The 22,095-nt window shown below is 43.8% G+C and overlaps 1 protein-coding gene and 1 long non-coding RNA gene across 2 annotated transcripts; both read left to right on the top strand.

Annotated features, from left to right (window-relative positions):
* Positions 1–6,490: 6,490 nt before the first annotated feature.
* On the top strand, positions 6,491–9,489 carry LOC120062796. Its single transcript, XR_005478439.1, has 4 exons — positions 6,491–6,532; positions 7,294–7,789; positions 8,549–8,623; positions 9,224–9,489. It is a non-coding gene; the product is annotated as an uncharacterized LOC120062796 (long non-coding RNA).
* A 99-nt stretch (positions 9,490–9,588) lies between these two features.
* Positions 9,589–16,956, top strand: LOC120062794 (ELMO domain-containing protein 3-like). The gene is made up of 8 exons (XM_039012867.1): positions 9,589–9,776; positions 12,062–12,150; positions 12,276–12,399; positions 12,493–12,615; positions 15,294–15,424; positions 15,560–15,636; positions 15,911–16,038; positions 16,138–16,956. Exons 1-8 carry the CDS (start codon positions 9,626–9,628, stop codon positions 16,353–16,355), a joined length of 1,041 nt encoding a protein of 346 aa, XP_038868795.1. The 5' UTR covers positions 9,589–9,625; the 3' UTR covers positions 16,356–16,956.
* The last annotated feature ends 5,139 nt before the right edge of the window (positions 16,957–22,095 follow it).

Genomic DNA, 22,095 nt, shown 5'->3' with positions numbered 1-22,095 from the left:
TACATATTTTTTACCTAATACCTTTTTTGCATTATTGGTTAGAGCCTGTAAGTAAGCATTTCACTGTAAGGTCTACACCTGTTGTATTCGGCGCACGTGACAAATAAACTTTGATTTGACTTGTGTTATTAGGTTAAGCAGACTGTGTTTGTCTATTGTTGTGACCTAGATGAAGATCAGATCAAATTTTATGACCAATTTATGCAGAAATCCAGGTATTTCCAAAGGGTTCACATACTTTTTCTTGCCGCTGTATATACTGTATTTTATAACATCTATTGCATCTTGCCCATGCTGCTCGGTCATTGCTCATCCATATATTTATATGTACGTACATATTCTAATTCCAGAAAATGATGTCATGGCTTTAGATAGGCTAATTGACATCATTTGAGTCAATTGGAGGTGTACCTGTGGATGTATTTCATGGCCTACCTTCAAACTCAGTGCCTCTTTGTTTGACATCATGGGAAAATCAAAAGAAATCGGCCAAGACCTCAGAAAAAGAATTGGAGACCTCCACAAGTCTTGTTCATCCTTGGGAGCAATTTCCAAACACCTGAAGGTACCACATTAATCTGTACAAACAATAGTACGCAAGTATAAACATCATGGGACCACGCAGCCGTCATACCGCTCAGGAAGGAGACGCGTTCTGTCTCCTAGAGATGAACGTACTTTGGTGTGAAAAGTGCAAAACAATCCCAGAACAACAGCAAAGGACCTTGTGAGGATGCTGGAGGAAACAGGTACAAAAGTATCTATATCCACAGTAAAACAAGTCCTATATCGACATAACCTGAAAGGCCGCTCAGCAAAGAATATGCCACTGCTCAAAAACCGCCATTAAAAAAAGCCAGACTACGGTTTGCAACTGCACATGGGGACAAAAGATCGTACTTTTTGGAGAAATGTCCACTGGTCTGATGAAACAAAAATAGAACTGTTTGGCCATAATGACCATTGTTATTTTTGGAGGAAAAAGGGGACGCTTGCAAACCGAAGAACACCATCCCAACCGTGAAGCACGGGGGTGGCAGCATCATGTTGTGAGGGTGCTTTGCTGCAGGAGGGACTGGTGCACTTCACAAAATAGATGGCATCATGAGGATGGAAAATTATGTGGATATATTGAAGCAACAGCTCAAGACATCAGTCAGGAAGTTAAAGCTTGGTCCCAAATGGGTCTTCCAAATGAACAATGACCCCAAGCATACTTCCAAAGTTGTGGCAAAATGGCTTAAGGACAACAAAGTCAAGGTATTGGAGTGGCCATCACAAAGCCCTGACCTCAATCCTATAGAACATTTGTGGGCAGAAAAAGCGTGTGCGAGCAAGGAGGCCTACAAGCCTGACAGTTACACCAGCTCTGTCAGGAGGAATGGGCCAAAATTCACCCAACTTATTGTGGGAAGCTTGTGGAAGGCCACCCAAAACATTTGACCCAAGTTAAGCAATTTAAAGGCAATGCTACCAAATACTAATTGAGTGTATGTAAAATTCTGACCCGCGGGGAATGTGATGAAAGAAATAAAAGCTGAAATACATCATTCTCTCTACTATTATTCTGGCATTTCACATTCTTAAAATAAAGTGGTAACTGACCTAAGACAAATAATTTTTACTAGGATAAAATGTCAGGAATTGTGAAAAACTGAGATTAAATGTATTTGGCTAAGGTGTATGTAAACTTCCGACTTCAACTGTAGTTGTTGTGGAATTGTTAGATTATTTCTTGATATTGCTGCACTGTCGGAACTAGAAGCATTTCGCTACACTCGCAATAACATCTGCTGACCATGTGTATGTGACCAATACAATTTGATTTTAACCTAACAAAATGTGGAAATAGTCAAGGGGGCTGAATACTTTCCAAATGCACTGTATATACACTGAGCACACAAAACATTAAGAACACCTGCTCTTTCCATGATATAGACTGACCAGGTGAAAGCAATGATCCCTTATTGATGATACTTGTTGAATCCACTTCAATCAGTGTAGATGAAGGTGACGAGACAGGTTAAAGAAGGATTTTTAAGCAGTGAGACATGGATTGTGTATGTCTGCCATTCAGAGGGTGGATGAGTAAGACAAAATATTTAAGTGCCTTTAAACAGGTTATGGTAGTAGGTGCCAGGCACACCGGTTTGAGTGTGTCAAGAACTGCAACACTGCTTGGTTTTTAATGCTGAACAGTTTCCCGTGTGTATCAAGAATGGTCCACCACCCAAAGGATTCAACATGCGCCAGCATCTCTGTGGAACACTTTGATACTTTGTAGAATGAACAACGAATTGAGCCTGTTCTGAGGGCAAAAGAGGGTGGCACCACTCAATACTGGAAAGTGTCAATGTTCTGTGCACTTCATGTATATGTGTATATAATGGTGTGAAATAGACAGTATATGTACAGCAGTAGTTATGTAGGATGAGCCTTGACTAGAATACAGTATATACATATGAAGTCGGTAAAACAGTATGTAAACATTATTAAAGTGACCAGTTTTCAATGACTATGTACATAGGGCAGCAGTCTCTACGGTGCGGGGTTGAGTACTGGGTGGAAGCCGGCTAGTAACAGTGACTAAGGTTCAGGGCAGGGTACTGAGTGGAGGCCAGCTAGTGGTGACTATTTAACAGTCTGATGGTCTGGAGATAGTAGAAGCTGTTTTTCAGTCTCTCGTTCCCAGGTTTGATGCAGCTGTACTGTCTCCGCCTTCTAGATGGTAGCGGGGTTTAACAGGCTGTGACTCAGTTGGCTGAGGTTGTTGATGTTCTTCTTGGCCTTCCTGTGACAACGGGTGCTGTAGATGTCCTGGAAGGCAGGCAGTGTGCCCCTGGCGATGCGTTGGGCTGACCGCATCACCCTCTGGAGAGCCCTGCGGTTGCGGATGGTGCATGCCATACCAGGTGATGATACTGCCCGACAGGAAGCTGTCAATGGTGCATCTGTAGAAGTTTGTGAGGGTCTTCTTCACCACACTGTCTGTGTGAATGGACCATTTTAGGTTGTCAGTGATGTGCATACCGAGGAACTTGAAGCTTTTCACCCTCTCCACTGCGGCCCCGTCGATGTGGATGGGCGCTCTCTGCTGTCTCCTGAAGTCCATGATCAGATCCTTCATTTTGTTGACATTGAGGGAGAGGTTGTTTTCCTGTCACCACTCCTCCAGGTCCCTCACCACCTCCCTGTAGGCTCTCGTCATTGTTGGTAATCACTGTTGTGTCATCAGCAAACTTAATGATGGTGTTGGAGACGTAAGTGTCCACAGAGTCATGGGTGAACAGAAAGTACAGGAGGGTCTGAGCACGTACCCTTGTGGGGCCCCCGTGTTGAGGATCAGTGTGGCGGCGGTGTTGTTGCCTACCTTCACCACCTGGGGTCGGCCCTTCAAGAAGTCCAGGGCGGGGTTCAGACCCAGGGCCCCGAGTTTAATGATGAGCTTGGAGGGCACTATGGTATTGAAGTCTGAGCTGTAGTAGATGAACAGCATTCTTACATAGGTATTCCTTTTGTCCAGATGAGATAGGGCAGTGCGATGGCAATTGCGTCATCCTTGGATCTGTTGGGGCGGTATGCACATTGTAGTGGGTCTAGGGTGTCGGGTAAGGTGGAGGTGATACGATCCTTAATTAGACTCTTAAAGCACTTCACGATGACAGAAGTGAGTGCTACGGGGCGACAGTCATTTAGTTCAGTTACCTTCGCTTTCTTGGGTACAGGAACAATGGTCGGCATCTTGAAGCAAGTGGGAACAACAGACTGGGATAGGGAGAGATTGAATATGTCTGTAAACACTCCAGCCAGCTGGTCTGCACATGCTCTGAGGACTCGCCTTGGGATGCCGTCTGGGCCGGCAGCCTTGCGAGGGTTAAGACGCTTAAATGTTTTACTCATGTTGGCAACAGAGAATGAGAGCTCACAGTCCTTGTGAGCGGTGGTGGCCGGTGTTGATGGCTCTGTGTTTTCCTTCAAAGCGGGCGAATAAGGTGTTTGGCTATTCTGGGAGCGAGGCGTCGGTGTCCGCAGCGTCGCTGGCTTTCCCTTTATAATCCGTCATTGTCTGGAGTCCCTGCCACATACGTCTCATGTCTGAGCTGTTGAATTGCGACTCCACTTTGTTCCTGTACTGTCGTTTGTAGGTTTTTGCTCCAACTCAAATCTAGCGCTCCCGCTTCTAATAATTAGCTGGTTGATAAGATGAATCAGGTTAGTTCAAAGGAAATCAAATCAAATGTTATTGGTTGTGGACACATATTTTGTTGATGTTATCACAGTTGCAGCGAAATGCTTATGTTTCTAGCTCCAGCGGTGCAGTAACAGCTAACAATACAACTGGGATTGTAGTGAAAACCTACAGGAGGGTAGCTCTCCAGGAACAGGGTTGGACAGCCCTGGTACTGTTCACATGATACATGGGAAGAGAATAAGAGACAAAACCTATTTCATGAGTAAAGAGGGAAGGGAATGTATGACCTCACAACACAGCCAAGTGATGATAAGTGAAGTAACTAAACAAAATAGACAAAAAACAACAATCTGACTATCAAGTACACTCCATGACAAAGATGACAACCATGGTTCAATTCCCTCTTCTGAAAAAGCCTTTTCAATGTCCTGAATTGTAACGTAGCTCCCATGCCTCAGTCTGTTTCTCTGTGGCCGCCTGGCCGGCTAACCCTGATGCTGGATGGGATGGAGAGCACCAGTCTAACTACCTAGTGTGCGTCACTCCAGCCCACCCATGTTCTACCACAATGATGTCAAAGGTTTACATAGCTGGCATGCCAGGCGGGATCTGGTCAGAGAGATGTTATTTCTCAGAGTACATGTCCACGCTGAGCCCTGTGAGCTGACCACACAGCCACGGACAGTCAGTCACCAGGAATAGCTGCTTTCCTACCAGCGTTTGCCCTTCGCCATTGGATAACTGTTAACACATTGGTGAACTATCGTAAAAGTTTTGGCGAAATGTTGAAATATATTCAATTTGAGGTATTTCTACCCCTTGATATGTATTTAAAAGCAGAACAGCATGTGAATGTGCTAAGTTAGTCAAATAATACAATGTCACCTGGTCCAAGCGTTGGACAGTTTTGTGATTTTCCTTTAACGTTATGATTGGGTGGGGTTAACCTGACTCTAGGGGCGTGTTCCTCTGGCTAGGCGCTACTGACGCCTGCCAGATCTTACCACGCCTGAATAGGTATTTTACTTATCAGCTAACCACATAATTTGTCAAAGCAATCTGTCAGTCGATGACGTGGCACGCAATCATTGGTTGATGCATGCAACATCTGAGCAGGAGAACGCAACCTAGATCTGTGACAATGTGAAATGGTCCATTTTTATTGTAATTTTTTATTACTGGCCAATCCACCACCCCCCCTTTTCGGAGGACAAACGTTTATTTGTTAAAAATACATTTTTGTTACAAATACATTTTTTACTTACATGGTACTTTTATACGTAATATTCCATAACATATTTGTATTTTATATACACATTTGGATTCATAGGATTTAAAAAAAAACATTTGGATACATAGTGCTCAGACATGTCCAGTACACAGAATATATATTATTTTCAGTCACAACTACTACAGATTAAATCTACTCCTCAATTGCTCTCATCCCATCCCACCTATCTCCATAGACCACCCTCTCTTGATTTCCTTGATTCATATATTGTTTAACTGTGCTGTGATGTCATACATAGATTCTGAATCTTTCTAATCGCATATCATCAACAGATTGTAAGTATAATTGTTTTGCTAAGTGTATTATTATGTTGTTGATTGATTGACTATGGCTTTACAGATCGCCCAACAGTGCTATTTGTAGGGTTAATTCATTTTAAATGCCAGATGTTTTTGAGGGGTTTGAAGGATGGATGATATGAAATGAAGGTCACTTCATTTTGACCTGTAGACCTTCAGTAGGTCTACCATACAGCATCCTGCTATATCACAATTAGGGCCTCAGTACGCACACACACAAACACGTGGCAGGTAGCCTAGCGGTTAGAGCGTTGGGCCAGTAAGGTGGAACAAATCTGTTTATGTGTCCTTGAGGAAGGCACTTAACCTTAATTGCTCCAGGGTTGCCATTGATAATGGAAGACCCTGGCTATGACTCTCTGTGTGTGTCTCAGGGGGAATTGTGATATGCAAAAATAATAATAATAATTCAATTTCTGATGTGTATTATACACGCTTGTACATGTGTGAAACAAGACAAATATAAGCACCCATATATGTTATCACATTTCTGGCCACTTTACAGGACAGGTGCATTACGGTTATATACATTTTTATATTACCATAAATTGCTAACTATACCACCTATTTGCATTGTCCAGTACAATCAAGGTCCATTCTGGGAAACGTATCCCTGGGTTAGCTTTAACCATGACGTAATCGAAAAGGAACCAGCGCAGGCTGGGCAGGAAACCACAATTCCCAGAATGCACTTGACGTTAACTGTGGAAAGGGGGAAGGGAAACTGAGATTGGAGGGAGAGAAACTGAGGTAAAATCAATAGTATTAAACTATGATATAGACAATCGCTGTTGTTAGATGAATGTTTAAGAAACTGTGGGAAATCTAAAATATCAAAAAACGTTTTTTTAGTCTCCAGAAGACCAGTAGCTACTGTAGTTAGTGATATGCTTGTGGAAACAGATTGCATGATTGTGGAAAAAGGCTAGCTGGATGACAGTAGTGAGACACTGATGTTGAGTTAGATAATAGCCAGTTGCCTGTCTTCGCACAAATGATATGCAACCAAAAAAAAGCATGCATTCATGATGTATGTAGATAAATAACAAGATTGACCTGACATTAAAAACAATGCTGGGATCTGTTAACAGTTAATGTACTGTAGACTAACTAGCAGATAGCCTGCCAGACCCGCTCAGTTGTCAGCCCACGTAGCTTCCTACAGCATACCGGTAGTTAGCTTAGCTATGTCAGTTACTGGGAACGTTAACCAAGTTTCAGATTGTACCTTGACGTTTTTCTTAAACTAACCACTTTTTTTTTGTGTAGGGTGTGAGTTGATCTTTGGCACTAGCTACAGTAGCTCACGTTGGCCATTTGGTAATGCTAGCTAGTTTGACAGTTGGATAACGATTCTATGTACTATAGCTAGATAATTATTCAATGAGTTTGGATATTTTCCCCAAAGAAAATAGAACGTCATTGATCAGTGTTTATGAACAATTATAATTTCGCTTTTGGCATTATATTTATGAGCTACCCACCTTATTTCTTTCTGCCCCAAATTGCAGATATCCATGACAACCAGTTTGACATACCATGTCATGAGTGCCCCCTATTGGTTGGATCTTGTCAAGGAGAAGGCACACTTCACCAAGACTCACCCCACCTTGGTTTGAGCATTGTTATATTGTGGATGTGAGGTGCCAACATTGAGTGTCAAAGCAATGAAGCAGCTGGGAAAGAGGGAGGCCACCCTAGATCAGCAGTGTCCATACCCAGCTCTGCAGCCCCTCTAATGGGGCAGGATGCAAAACAACATGTATTCAATGAGATCTACCTGTTGACTACTCTGGACCGAGAGAGCGAGAGGAAGGAAGGGGACGTTTGACAAGCAGTATTTGTGGAAAGGGACACAGCAGACATGGGGGTCTTCCCAATACCTCTTCTGACTGCCTCATTCTTGGGAAAAAGGCTTTAAAGGGTAGAACAGGGATTACACACTCACACACAGACACACACACTCATGCCATGGAAGGGGACAGTGGTGTCACAGCACACACAGAGGTAGGTGGTTTAACCTTGCATAGCCTAACATTTTAAAGGAGTTTAAACTGTGTGTAAACTATGTGATTGGCAGTCTCACCAGCTGTATACAATGAAATGGAACAGTATCAGTCAAGTTCCAAATCAACATTTTGGCCTTGGGTGCAGTCTGTTTGATCTGTTCACGTTACCTGGATACTGGCTGTGTGATACCATCACAGGTGTAGACGGTTTGGGTGTGGTGTGGTGGTATTCGATCAGATTGCACATAGACCTGTTACTGCAGAAAGTTTCCATCCGCTTCACAGTAAAACCTCCTAGTACTGTATACATCCATTTCTCAGCTATTTCTCAGGTGAGCATGGCTGAGTTCACTTTTGGGGGACCTAATTAACTGCAGGTATCTCTGTGTATCTATTGACATATCCTTAAAATGTGTGGTGTTTAGGGGACTTTCCCTTTCCCTTCTGTTTTTAATCCCCTTTGTTTTAGTGAGTGAAGGAGGAAGTAATGAAGCAGCTTCCCCTCTAGAGTGTTTACATGGGGAAATAAAAGGTGTCCACTACCAAGTAACCTAACAGTTCGCCCTCTGCTTAGCAATAATCTCCCTGCAGTGTGTACCTGTTTGTCGGCCCTGGCACTGTGCCACCCTGCCCAGGTGAGAAGGCTACCGGCTGAGCCTCTGCTGCTTCTAATTCCACAGAGACGGTCCTGCACTCTTTTCTCTGGTGCTGCGTGTGTGTCTGATGATGCCTCTTCTGTGCTGCCCCCCCCCCCCAGGGTCTGAATGGTGTGTTCCATCATGAATGTAAAGAGACAGAGGAGCTAACCAATGGCCACTCCAACCACAAACCTGTGAGTACAACAACCGACCAGAGGATCCCGTTTAGAGATATGTTTTTTACAATGTTTATTAAGAAGGAATTGTTGTATATGCCTCTTGTGTTGTCAGCGTTATGGACTGGTAGCTTTTTGGTCCTGCTGTTCTATGCTGCATTATAGGGCTGGGGATTACCGGAGACCTCACGATACGATATTATCACAATACTTAGGTGCCGATACGATATGTATTGAGATTCTCTATGTATTGCGATTTGATGTTCCAAACATATTGCTCACTATATCTCTGCTGCAGAGAGACAAGAGAGCATGAGAAAACTATTTTTGATCAGTCGGGGAAATAAAAGTGCTGAAAACATGTTGACTCACTATTTAAAAAGAAGATGGAGAACAAGCTACAGGATGAAAAATAAGGGAGTTTTGGCGCCGGTACAGCCGACTTGCGCTAGCTAACGCTACCTACAGTTTGTTTTTAACAAACTGATACTTGGAGTCACATATCGATATAATATCGTCCCAAAATAATATTGTGATATGTACCTATGAACCATCACTATTGCATTGTGTAACCTGTTGTTTTGTGTTATGTAACCTGTTGTGTTTCTGTATTCCCAGGTGATGAATGGACTGATGCCAGGTCATAGTGTCAAAGAGCACGCCAACGGTAGTTCAGTGCTCAAATCTCTGCCAGTGAGTTGCTCTATACTGGCCCTCATCATGTAAAAAATGTGACAGAAACCATCCATCACAGCACCACTGTCCCTGTTCTCTTTCTATTAGAGTTTCTGTGTTTACATATATTTTATATTTTATTGTGATTCGTCTAGATTTCAGCTCTGAAGCAGAATGGCCTTCTGCAGTCCCTGGCAGCAGGAGGAAAGCAACCCAAGACAGAAAGTAACACCCCCCCCCCCCCCCCCCCCCCCCCCAGGACTACACAGCTGACTCAAATAACAAACTCATCCAGTTGATTATTTGAATCGGCTGTGTAGTGCTAGAGTGCGTCACCATATCAACATGGCTGAACGATTACTCCTCACCTGTGTATGTTGTTGCAGGTTAGCTGTGTCTGTGTTGTGTTCTCCTCACCTGTGGGTGTTTTCAGGGGAGAGTGCGGATGTGGAGCAGGCTAGAGAGGAGTGGGAGGCTCTAGAGAGTATCCAACCAGGTGAGTTGTTGTTAGGGGCAACATCTCCCTAATCCCTGGCTGCCTGAAAGCTGTACCTGTATTTCTCTTCCCCTGTCATTTGTGTGTCTGTATTCGGGTTTTATTTTTATACATAAGTCTGTAATGTCTTTGTTAATGTTTTAAATGTAAAGTATTTTTGTCTCTTAACGGGTTGGAACCTAAATCATTCTCGAATCATTCGTTCTGAACAGAACCATCATTTTTTTCCCGTTCTTTTCCACTATTCTGACTAGCGAAATAAAGTTCTGAACCGGTTCGAACGCCAAAAACGTTTGTCGTTCCTTTCTGTTCCTATTTTAACCTGTGAAATCCATATTTATTTTACATTTAGCTCATTAAATGACTTCACCAATCAGTGCGGATAGAGCAGCTTCCTATGCTGCGTTCAAGTTAGTTGTTTCCAAGCGTGATGGACAGACAAGTGTAGGGAGCGAGATGCAATGGAAATGTTGCACATGGGGAGAGAGGGTGGAGGAGGAAGCTTGGCTCCACCCTCTATCTCTCCCCACCTGCAACATTTCCATTGCATCTCGAGCTCTACACTTGTCTGTCCAATTTATGTAAATAGCTTGCCCGCTCCATAGCAAGCTTCTCTATCTGAAGTAATTTAATGTTGAGCTAAATATAAAAAAAATACACACTTACTCATTCCAGGGTTTTTCTTTATTTGTATTGTTTTCTACATTGTAGAATAATAGTGAAGACATCAAAACTATGAAATATCACATGGAATCATGTAGAAACCAAAAAAGTGTTAAACAAATCAAAATATATTTTATGTTTGAGATTCTTCAAAGTGGTCACCCTTTGCCTTGGTGAGAACTTTGTACACTCTTGGCATTCTCTCAACCAGCTTCATGAGGTAGTCACCTGGAATGCATTTCAATTAACAGGTGTCTCTTATTAAAAGTAAATTTGTGTAATTTCTTTTTTCCTTAATGTGTTTGAGCCAATCAGTTGTGTTGTGACAAGGTAGGGGTGGTATACAGAAGACGGCCCTATTTGGTAAAAAACCAAGTCCATATTAAAGCAAGAACAGCTCAAATAAGCAAAGAGAGACAACAGTCCATCATTACTTTAAGACATGAAGGTCAGCCAATCTGGAAAATTTCAAGAACTTTAAGTTTCTTCAAGTGCAGTCGCAAAAACCATCAAGCGCTATGATGAAACTGTCTCTCATGAGGACTGCCACAGGACAGGAAGACCCAGAGTTACCTCTGTTGCAGAGGATAAATTCATTAAAGTTACCAGCCTTAGAAATTGCAGCCCAAGTTCAAGTAACAGACACATCTCAACATCAACTGTTCAGAGGAGACTGCGTGAATAAGGCCTTCATGGTCAAATTGCTGCAAAGAACACACTCCTAAAGGACACCAAGAAGAAGAAGAGACTTGCTTGGGCCAAGATACATGAGCAATGGACATTAGACCGTGGAAATCTGTCCTTTGGTTTGATCAGTCCAAATTTGAGATTTTTGGTTCCAACCACTGTGTCTTTGTGAGATGCAGAGTAGGTGAACAGATGATCTCTGCATGTGGTTCCCACCGTGAAACTTGGAGGAGTTGGTGTGATGGTGTGGGGGTGCTTTGCTGTTGACACTGTCAGTGATTTATTTAGAATTCAATGCACACTTAACCAGCATGGCTCCACAGCATTCTGCAGCGATACGCTATGCCATCTAGTTTGCACTATCATTTGTTTTTCCACAGGACAATGACCCAACACACCTCTAAGCTGTGTAAGTTCTATTTGACTAAGAAGGAGAGTGATGGAGTGCAACATCAGATGACCTGGCCTCCACAATCACCTGACCTCAACTCATTGAGATGGTTTGGGATGAGATGTACCGCAGCGTGAAGGAAAAGCAGCCAACAAGTGCTCAGCATATGTGGGAACTCCTTCAAGACTGTTGGAAAAGCATTTCAGGTGAAGCTTCTTGAGAGAATGCTAAGAGTGTGCAAAGCTGTCATCAAGGAACAGGGTGGCTACTTTGAAGAATCTAAAATATATTTTGATTTGTTTTACACTTTTATTTGGTTACTACATGATTCCATATGTGTTATTTCATAGTTTTGATGTCTTCACTATTATTCTACAATGTAGAAAATAGTAAAAATAAAGAAAAACCCTGGAATGTGTAGGTGTGGGACTGGACTCCTGTTCATAACGAAATGATTGGAAAATAATTTTGGTTCCAACCCCATGATCATAAATCCTCCATTCTATGTTGTATATGAGTCTGTTATTGACCTGTGTGTATCCAGTGGTCAGTGAGGAGTCCAGTCCCACCCCTCTCATCTCCTTTAACGAGGCGCTGCAGCACTTCCAGACTACAGACCTTGGAGAGCTGCTGGTAAGGTCCGTCTGTCTTTCTGTGTATGGGGGTTTGAGGACTACATTGTAGATTCTCACTCTCACCATCAATTGAGAACATTTTTCAGTTTCAGTTTGTATTTTGTCCCCTATCTCTCTCTGTAGAAGAAGATCCAGCCCACGATTCACAGGACGGGTCTGGCCACTTTCACACACTTCCTGTTCGGCCCGCCGCGACTTCACCGAGAACTACTGGAGGAGAGGGACCTGGTCTTTGCCATCGCACAGTGTAAGAGAGAGAGTGTGTGTGTGTGTGTGTGTGAGGGCGAGATATGAGATTTGCAGACAATAAGAGATCGATTGTGTGTGTGTTCCTCTGTAGGTTCTCTGGATAACAGTCAGGCTGTACACCTGCGTGTTCTACAGACCATCTATAAGAGGCTGACAGGCAGTAAGCTGGACTGTCCTCGGTTCGGCACACACTGGGAGAATGTGGGCTTTCAGGGTGAGAGACGTATCCAGCATCATACTTTATAACAAAGGTCACTAACCTTTTCTGTCGAGATCACATTCTGAGACAAAATGCAAGCCGAGATCTACCGCTCAGATTTTCTTTTAACATGACTTAAAAAACGTAAGCCTACGCAACATTAACCTATTAAAAACAGTTCTGTAGCAATGAGGTTTGTGCAGTAAACTATAGGCCCAATACATTATCACTGCATATTGGCTTGCCACCATTTAGAAATTATATTTCAACATTTTTGGTATGATCACACTGGTAATAAATAATTTGTTGTATTGTGAGGCACAGCTGAGTGAGCATAATATATATATATATATATATATATATATATATATATATATATATATATATATATACTACCATTCAAAAGTATGGGATCACTAAGAAATGTCCTTGTTTTTTTAAAGAAAAGCACATTTTTTGTCCATTAAAATAACATCAAATTGATCAGAAATACAGTGTAGACATTGTTAATGTTGTAAATGACTATTGTAGCTGGAAACGGCTGATTTTTAATGGAATATCTACATAGACGTACAGAGGCCAATTATTAGCAACCATCACTCCTGTGTTCCAATGGCACGTTGTGTTAGCTAATCCAAGTTTATCATTTTAAAAGGCTAATTGATCATTAGAAAACCCTTTTGCAATTATGTTAGCACAGCTGAAAACTGTTGTCCTGATTAAAGAAGCAATAAAACTGGCCTTCTTTAGACTAGTTGAGTATCTGGAGCATCAGCATTTGTGGGTTCGATTACAGGCTCAAAATGGCCAGAAACGAAGAACTTTCTTCTGAAACTCGTCAGTCTATACTTGTTCTGAGAAATGAAGGCTATTCCAATACTCAAGCCGCTAATAATAACAACGCAAGCTGATGGAAACAGTTTGCTGTAGTCATTCATTGCAGCTGCAGTGCTGTTTGTAGTGTGAGTGGAAGTATGGAGAATGCACATTTTATGACTTATAAAAGTGTTGAACCTAGTGTTGACAGTGCTGAATAATAACATCTTAAACATGAACTCTTATAAAAACAGCAGCTCTTGCCTGTTTTTGTTGAGTCTCTCTCTAGTCATGGTTTTGATATGTCATAGTATCAACTTTGCTGTGCGCTCAAGGCTTCTTTTTACAGTCTATGGTGTGAGGAAACTGCAGAGAGCTGTTGAATCAAGTGCACCTACTGCCAACAGCGCAGAGCTAATAAAAAAATAGCAACGTAAGGCTTTATCGTTAGGTTTTTTACAGAAATGTTTGGTAATCGAATAGGAATGCCTTGTCAATCGACCAGTGGGTGACCACTGCTTTACTAGATGCCACGCTCACACAGAGATGAAAACCCTCGAGTCGATTGACGCAACGGTGCATCAATTTAAATTAAATGTAAAAAAAACATCTCCATCAAAAACCTTTCAGTTTAAGAGATATCTGTTTTGTATTGGATGCATTTCAATCCACCACATCTGCCAGTGTCGCACTTCCGCATCTGTGGTGAAAGGTGGCAGAGCTAGAGCTGTGTTTGTCAGACCGTGAGACATCTGTGGTGAAAGGTGGCAGAGCTAGAGCTGTGTTTGTCAGACCGTGAGACATCTGTGGTGAAAGGTGGCAGAGCTAGAGCGGTGTTTGTCAGACCGTGAGACATCTGTGGTGAAAGGTGGCAGAGCTAGAGCTGTGTTTGTCAGACCGTGAGACATCTGTGGTGAAAGGTGGCAGAGCTAGAGCGGTGTTTGTCAGACCGTGAGACATCTGTGGTGAAAGGTGGCAGAGCTAGAGCTGTGTTTGTCAGACCGTGAGACATCTGTGGTGAAAGGTGGCAGAGCTAGAGCGGTGTTTGTCAGACCGTGAGACATCTGTGGTGAAAGGTGGCAGAGCTAGAGCGGTGTTTGTCAGACCGTGAGACATCTGTGGTGAAAGGTGGCAGAGCTAGAGCTGTGTTTGTCAGACCGTGAGACATCTGTGGTGAAAGGTGGCAGAGCTAGAGCGGTGTTTGTCAGACCGTGAGACATCCCGAAAATCGGTCTTCTCACATAAAGTCTGTAGCGTCTGAACTGTTTGACGTAGAAAACTATTATGCCCAGCCAATGGAAAGATGAGACTTTCACGAACACGATGGTGTTCTCCGTTTTGCTCTACAACCTCCACAAGTGTCACCGGTGACTTGTCTGAAGGGGTTTTTAAAAAACAAATGGATGTATGAAGGGAGTTTTGTGCCTACCCAAAAAAGAGGTTAAATATATTTTTTTATATCTCCTAGATTTAGGGCAGACACTTCAAAACCTTGTTTCTTATGATACATTTTTGGACTGTCCTTTTTGCCATTAATGAATATGTTATTCAATGTTTCTACAGGCTTTAATAGTAAAGGCCAAAATCAATATTTTTATATAAATCATTTTTTAAATAAATATTTTTATACCTAAAGGGGTCCTAAAATTCAAAATCAAATAGCTAAATGATCTAGTATGACCATCTTAAAACAATTCCATATGTCAGCTTAGCACTTCACCTCCTACCCCAACGTTTTAGACTAAATCATTATTGATTACAGTTGATAAGATTTATATTTTATAAAGAAATGAACAACACACTCAAATGATAACGTGTGTATTTGTGTGTGTGTGTGTGTGTGTGTGTGTGTGTGTGTGTGTGTGTTTTCTGTGTAGGTACGGACCCAGCCACAGACCTGCGTGGTACAGGTTTCCTGGGGTTGATGCATGCCTTGTACCTGGTAATGGACCCTGAGACGCTGCCTTTAGCCAGAGACATCTTCAAGCTGTCCCAGCACCCCACACAGGTACATACACACACGGGCCACAAACTGTTCAGGTGAGGGCAGTTTCAAAGAAGTGGGGACATTATTCAAGTACGCAAGCACACATTTAATAGTCTATTTACAAACCTCTACTCTTTCTGCCCAATCTTTCTCTAGAACTTTCCTTTCTGTGTGATGTCCATCAATATGACCTGTATCGCCCTGCATGCACTCAGAGAAGAGGCCCTCTCCAAGTAAGTGTCCTGCACTACTCCTCTACGACCGACAGACAGACAGACAGACAGACAGACAGACAGACAGACAGACAGACAGACAGACAGACAGACAGACAGACAGACAGACAGACAGACAGACAGACAGACAGACAGACAGACAGACACATTGGCTTGACTGTCACTCACAAGAGCTTAGTCACTTAGTTACAGGAAATCCTCATATTTGTTTGTGTGTGTGCATTTGTGTGTTCTTTGTGTGGTTGTGTGTGTGCGCGTGTGTGTGGTGCTTCAGGGAGTGTAACCGTCGTCAGCAGGTAGTGGGGGTATTGAATGAGTTCTACGTTGCCACATTCCTGCACCTCTACCAGCTGTGGAAGAGCCAGCAGAAGACCATCTCTGACTCCGGCTTCGTCCTGAAAGGTAACTCACTTTGTTTGGACTCCAGGCTTAACCGAGTCCAGTTGTTAACATCCCTCTGGAACACAATCACATCCCCACTGTGCCTCTGCTCCCCTCCAGAAATGGAGCTGTTTGCCAAAAAGAACCCCAAGCAGATGCTGCGTCGACTGGACGTCTTCTTGAGGGAGAGGAGGTACCCGGACCCCACGGCCCAGCGACCCTCACCCTGCCTGGGGGGGAGAGGGGCCAGGTCTGTGGGAACCAGGGGCAAGGAGATGCACTTCACTGGAGTGTGTGAGCTACCACTGAACATGGAGGGTGAGGCCAGGCTCATCTGACACACAGAGAGTCTGTGAGTACGGATAGGCTAGTCTGAGCTAGAAAGAGAGTGTGTTTGTGTCAGTTGTATGTGTAGGGACCCCACCAAGCTTTGACCCACTCCCTGCGGTCCTTTCCCATTGATGCTGTAAAACTGCTGTCAGATCAGTTTGTAACAGAAGTTCTTGTCGGTGAGGCATGGGACTGATGGATGAATAAAATATGTCATTAAATAGAGAGAGAGAGAATGAAAGGTTAGCATTTCAAGGACTGGTGTGGGTGCAGGCTTTGCTCCAGACAAGCAGTAGCGCACCTGATTCTACTAATCATCCAATCATAGTTGGTTTATTGAGGCCAAATCAGAAGCTGCCAAACCCCAGGGCTTCTATCTGTCTGCAGCCCTAGTAGAGTTCTGGAAGGGTGTAGTGTCATTGACTGTCTTCTACTGTCAGCAGAACTGTGTGTGCGTGCACTAGGTATGGAGATTAAGGTGTGTGTTTGCTATAGGGAGTTGGAACAGTGAGGCCTGTGTTTCTGTAGTCAGGTCGATGTGTCTGGGTTCGGATGGTTCTTGTCCCAGTGCAGGTTAAATAGGCGTGTGTGTGTGTGTGTGTGTGTGTGTGTGTGTGTGTGTGTGTGTGTGTGTGTGTGTGTGTGTGTGTGTGTGTGTGTGTGTGTGTGTGTGTGTGTGTGTGTGTGTGTGTGTGTGTGGTGTGTGTGTGTGGTGTGTGTGTGTGTCTGGGTTCGGATGGTTCTTGTCCCAGTGCAGGTTAAATAGGCTTGTGTCTGGGCTCGGATGGTTCCTGTCTCAGTCCCAGTGCAGGTTAAATAGGCTGATGTGTGTGTGTCTGGGCTCGGATGGTTCCTGTCTCAGTCCCAGTGCAGGTTAAATAGGCTGATGTGTGTGTGTCTGGGCTCGGATGGTTCCTGTCTCAGTCCCAGTGCAGGTTAAATAGGCTGATGTGTGTGTGTCTGGGCTCGGATGGTTCCTGTCTCAGTCCCAGTGCAGGTTAAATAGGCTGATGTGTGTGTGTCTGGGCTCGGATGGTTCCTGTCTGTCCCAGTGCAGGTTAAATAGGCTGATGTGTGTGTGTCTGGGCTCGGATGGTTCCTGTCTCAGTCCCAGTGCAGGTTAAATAGGCTGATGTGTGTGTGTCTGGGCTCGGATGGTTCCTGTCTCAGTCCCAGTGCAGGTTAAATAGGCTGATGTGTGTGTGTCTGGGCTCGGATGGTTCCTGTCTCAGTCCCAGTGCAGGTTAAATAGGCTGATGTGTGTGTGTCTGGGCTCGGATGGTTCCTGTCTCAGTCCCAGTGCAGGTTAAATAGGCTGATGTGTGTGTGTCTGGGCTCGGATGGTTCCTGTCTCAGTCCCAGTGCAGGTTAAATAGGCTGATGTGTGTGTGTCTGGGCTCGGATGGTTCCTGTCTGTCCCAGTGCAGGTTAAATAGGCTGATGTGTGTGTGTCTGGGCTCGGATGGTACCTGTCTCAGTCCCAGTGCAGGTTAAATAGGCTGATGTGTGTGTGTCTGGGCTCGGATGGTTCCTGTCTCAGTCCCAGTGCAGGTTAAATAGGCTGATGTGTGTGTGTCTGGGCTCGGATGGTTCCTGTCTCAGTCCCAGTGCAGGTTAAATAGGCTGATGTGTGTGTGTCTGGGCTCGGATGGTTCCTGTCTCAGTCCCAGTGCAGGTTAAATAGGCTGATGTGTGTGTGTCTGGGCTCGGATGGTTCCTGTCTCAGTCCCAGTGCAGGTTAAATAGGCTGATGTGTGTGTGTCTGGGCTCGGATGGTTCCTGTCTGTCCCAGTGCAGGTTAAATAGGCTGATGTGTGTGTGTCTGGGCTCGGATGGTTCCTGTCTCAGTCCCAGTGCAGGTTAAATAGGCTGATGTGTGTGTGTCTGGGCTCGGATGGTTCCTGTCTCAGTCCCAGTGCAGGTTAAATAGGCTGATGTGTGTGTGTCTGGGCTCGGATGGTTCCTGTCTCAGTCCCAGTGCAGGTTAAATAGGCTGATGTGTGTGTGTCTGGGCTCGGATGGTTCCTGTCTGTCCCAGTGCAGGTTAAATAGGCTGATGTGTGTGTGTCTGGGCTCGGATGGTTCCTGTCTCAGTCCCAGTGCAGGTTAAATAGGCTGATGTGTGTGTGTCTGGGCTCGGATGGTTCCTGTCTCAGTCCCAGTGCAGGTTAAATAGGCTGATGTGTGTGTGTCTGGGCTCGGATGGTTCCTGTCTGTCCCAGTGCAGGTTAAATAGGCCCAGAGCCCCTGGTTGTTTGGGGGATATATTTTTTAATAATTGAAAAACTATTTTAGTCCTTTCCTAAGGGATAGATGCCATAACAATACATGAAATGATACTGTATATGAAAATGATATATTATATTATGGATATAGCACTTGATGATAGTGGCAGAATGAGAGGGACTTCTTCTGCTAAGAAACTCAGGAAGACTGTTCAAATGATTCCCTGTTCCCTGTATAGAGTTCTACTGTTGACCATCTTCCCTGTAGTGAATAGGGTTTCACGTAGTGAATAGGGTTTCACGTAGTGAATAGGGTTTCACGTAGTGAATAGGGTTTCACGTAGTGAATAGGGTTTTACGTAGTGAATAGGGTTTTACGTAGTGAATAGGGTTTCACGTAGTGAATAGGGTTTCACGTAGTGAATAGGGTTTCACGTAGTGAATAGGGTTTCACGTAGTGAATAGGGTTTTACGTAGTGAATAGGGTTTTACGTAGTGAATAGGGTTTTACGTAGTGAATAGGGTTTCACGTAGTGAATAGGGTTTCACGTAGTGAATAGGGTTTCACGTAGTGAATAGGGTTTTACGTAGTGAATAGGGTTTTACGTAGTGAATAGGGTTTCACGTAGTGAATAGGGTTTTACGTAGTGAATAGGGTTTTACGTAGTGAATAGGGTTTTACGTAGTGAATAGGGTTTTACGTAGTGAATAGGGTTTTACGTAGTGAATAGGGTTTTACGTAGTGAATAGGGTTTCACGTAGTGAATAGGGTTTTACGTAGTGAATAGGGTTTTACGTAGTGAATAGGGTTTTACGTAGTGAATAGGGTTTCACGTAGTGAATAGGGTTTCACGTAGTGAATAGGGTTTCACGTAGTGAATAGGGTTTTACGTAGTGAATAGGGTTTCACGTAGTGAATAGGGTTTCACGTAGTGAATAGGGTTTCATTTGAGATGCGCATTTAGACTGGTCAGTCAAGCCAACAGTTATTGGCTGGTTTAGTCTGACCTGTGATAGAGGTCGGCTGGGAGGTTTTCTACATGCATTCCGTTACAGAGCATCCAGCTGGAGATGATTGACCAGTGCCAGATAAATGTCAGTCGTGGGTGTTATCTAACTAAATGGATAATGCACACAAATTACACACGTGCCTAACTAAAGGTTAGTGTCCAGAGATGATCTTTTTCTAAATGATGAATTGATAGTGATGATAACAGTGAAGGGTGTGTCTCTATGAAGGTGTAAAGTAAGCAATCCCAACTCTGTCAGAGATCCTACTAATAATGGTGTTTGTGTGCAGTCACAATCAGTAGCATGTTCAGGTAGCACCGGTACTGTAGCCTCCTTGTTCTTTTACCTTCCTTGTAAAGCTTGTTTCTCTTGGTCATGTGGTCTGATTTACAGTCTTTAGCGTCGGTGCTGTTACTACAGTACATTCACAACATCCCCTCTACAACAGACATGTAGTTAGTAGAGCTACTCAGTGGATTCATGTTTTGTGAGGTACTTGTAGATCTTTAGTAGCCGGTTCTTAAATATGATCTTTGTCTTCTGGGATGAAAGCAGAACAACCAGGAGGGTCCTCTCTCTAAGAGCAGATCATCAGGTTGGATGTATCACTGGGTCAGGGGTTAAAGTGTACACATCTAGAAACATGATATAAACATCTATAGGTGTGGACATGATCAGCTACAATATGTAGCCTATCTTGTCTTATTGGGTTATTTACAAGCACATCACTATCCACATATACCCTCCATTTTCAAAAAAGGAATACGTGCTGTTTTTTTTGCCAAGCGGAAGTGTTTTTGTTAGTAAGCAAAATGTGCACTCTTCTAGAATGCTGGAGGTGTGTACGGTGTGAGTGTTGCTAGGTGACTATTAGGCTTTGTCTGTGTTGTATTTTTAACCGACCTCGAAAGAACAGGGTCTCGATATCTCTGCAGCTATAATCTCATCATAGCCCTCGTTAATCTGAAACATTTACTAAAGTAATGTCATTTAACTGAACCTGTATTTCAGATTGTGAAGATACACAAAGTTGTTTTATTTTATTTTAGCAGAAGTGCTTGTTCCAGTTTAGTGTGTGAATCAGGAAGTACAAAAGGTGATTGTTGTTGTGTGATTGTTAGTAGGGTATTCTATTGAAATCATTCAGATTTATTTATAAATAAAGACATTTTTACATCAGCAGATGTCACAAAGTGCTTATACAGAAACCCAGCCTAAAACCCCAAACAGAAAGCAATGCAGATGTAGAAGCATGGTGGCTAGGAAAAACTCCCTAGAAAGGCAGAAACCTAGGAAGAAACCTAGAGAGGAACCAGGCTCTGAGTGGTGGCCAGTCCTCTCCTGGCTGTGTTGGGTAGAGAGGAACCAGGCTCTGAGGGGTGGCCAGTCCTCTCCTGGCTGTACTGGGTAGAGAGGAACCAGGCTCTGAGGGGTGACCAGTCCTCTCCTGGCTGTGTTGGGTAGAGAGGAACCAGGCTCTGAGGGGTGACCAGTCCTCTCCTGGCTGTGCTGGGTAGAGAGGAACCAGGCTCTGAGGGGTGGCCAGTCCTCTCCTGGCTGTGCTGGGTAGAGACGAACCAGGCTCTGAGGGGTGGTCAGTCCTCTCCTGGCTGTGCTGGGTAGAGACGAACCAGGCTCTGAGGGGTGGCCAGTCCTCTCCTGGCTGTGCTGGGTAGAGAGGAACCAGGCTCTGAGGGGTGGCCAGTCCTCTCCTGGCTGTGCTGGGTAGAGAGGAACCAGGCTCTGAGGGGTGGCCAGTCCTCTCCTGGCTGTGCTGGGTAGAGAGGAACCAGGCTCTGAGGGGTGGCCAGTCCTCTCCTGGCTGTGCTGGGTAGAGAGGATAAGAAAAACATTGCTTACCTCAAGACTTGAGACAAATCTTATTTTTCTCTTCTTTGGATGTCTGTTGACAAGGACAATGGCTTCTCACTTCATATAACTGCGGGCCTTATCTTTTCTCTTTCCGTTGCGAGACACATACTCCCTGTGTATTCCACACCTGAAACACTAGTGATCTAATGCTGAAGCTGGTAGGCTATGTATTCTATTTGAAATGACACATGGCTTTATATCAGCCTGACTGCAGATCCACTCCATGTCGACTATGTTAATGATAAGCAAATGTTCTTGTGGCTGCGACAGTATCCACTTCCGCTGTGTATTGGTGATTGTTCCCACCTTTGACCATGTCAGTATCATACAGGAACATTGTGCTGCTCCTCCAGATTTTATTTGCATTCCCGAATCAAGGTTTTGGCTTGAATTCCTTGCATATGTTTCCACCCGTTAGGTCCTATTTTGTTTTCACCGGTTAGATCTCAGTTCAGAACCAATAGAAAACGGGTCTATAGGCAGCATGCATGGTACTGAATATAACAAATCACTTCCTTAATCTCTTGTGCTTTATATGAAGGTGTTGTACTGTTTCTGTTGTCGTCATTTGTCCCTGAAAGCATTCTCTGACTGTACCTTGATTGTAGAAGCCCTATTTTATAATGAGTTATTTCAGAAA

The sequence above is a fragment of the Salvelinus namaycush genome, chromosome 18 (genome assembly GCF_016432855.1).
Source record: "Salvelinus namaycush isolate Seneca chromosome 18, SaNama_1.0, whole genome shotgun sequence".
Lineage (NCBI taxonomy): Eukaryota > Metazoa > Chordata > Actinopteri > Salmoniformes > Salmonidae > Salvelinus > Salvelinus namaycush.
The sequence above is the reverse complement of the archived record's forward strand: the minus strand, read 5'-3'. Positions and strand labels throughout refer to the sequence as shown.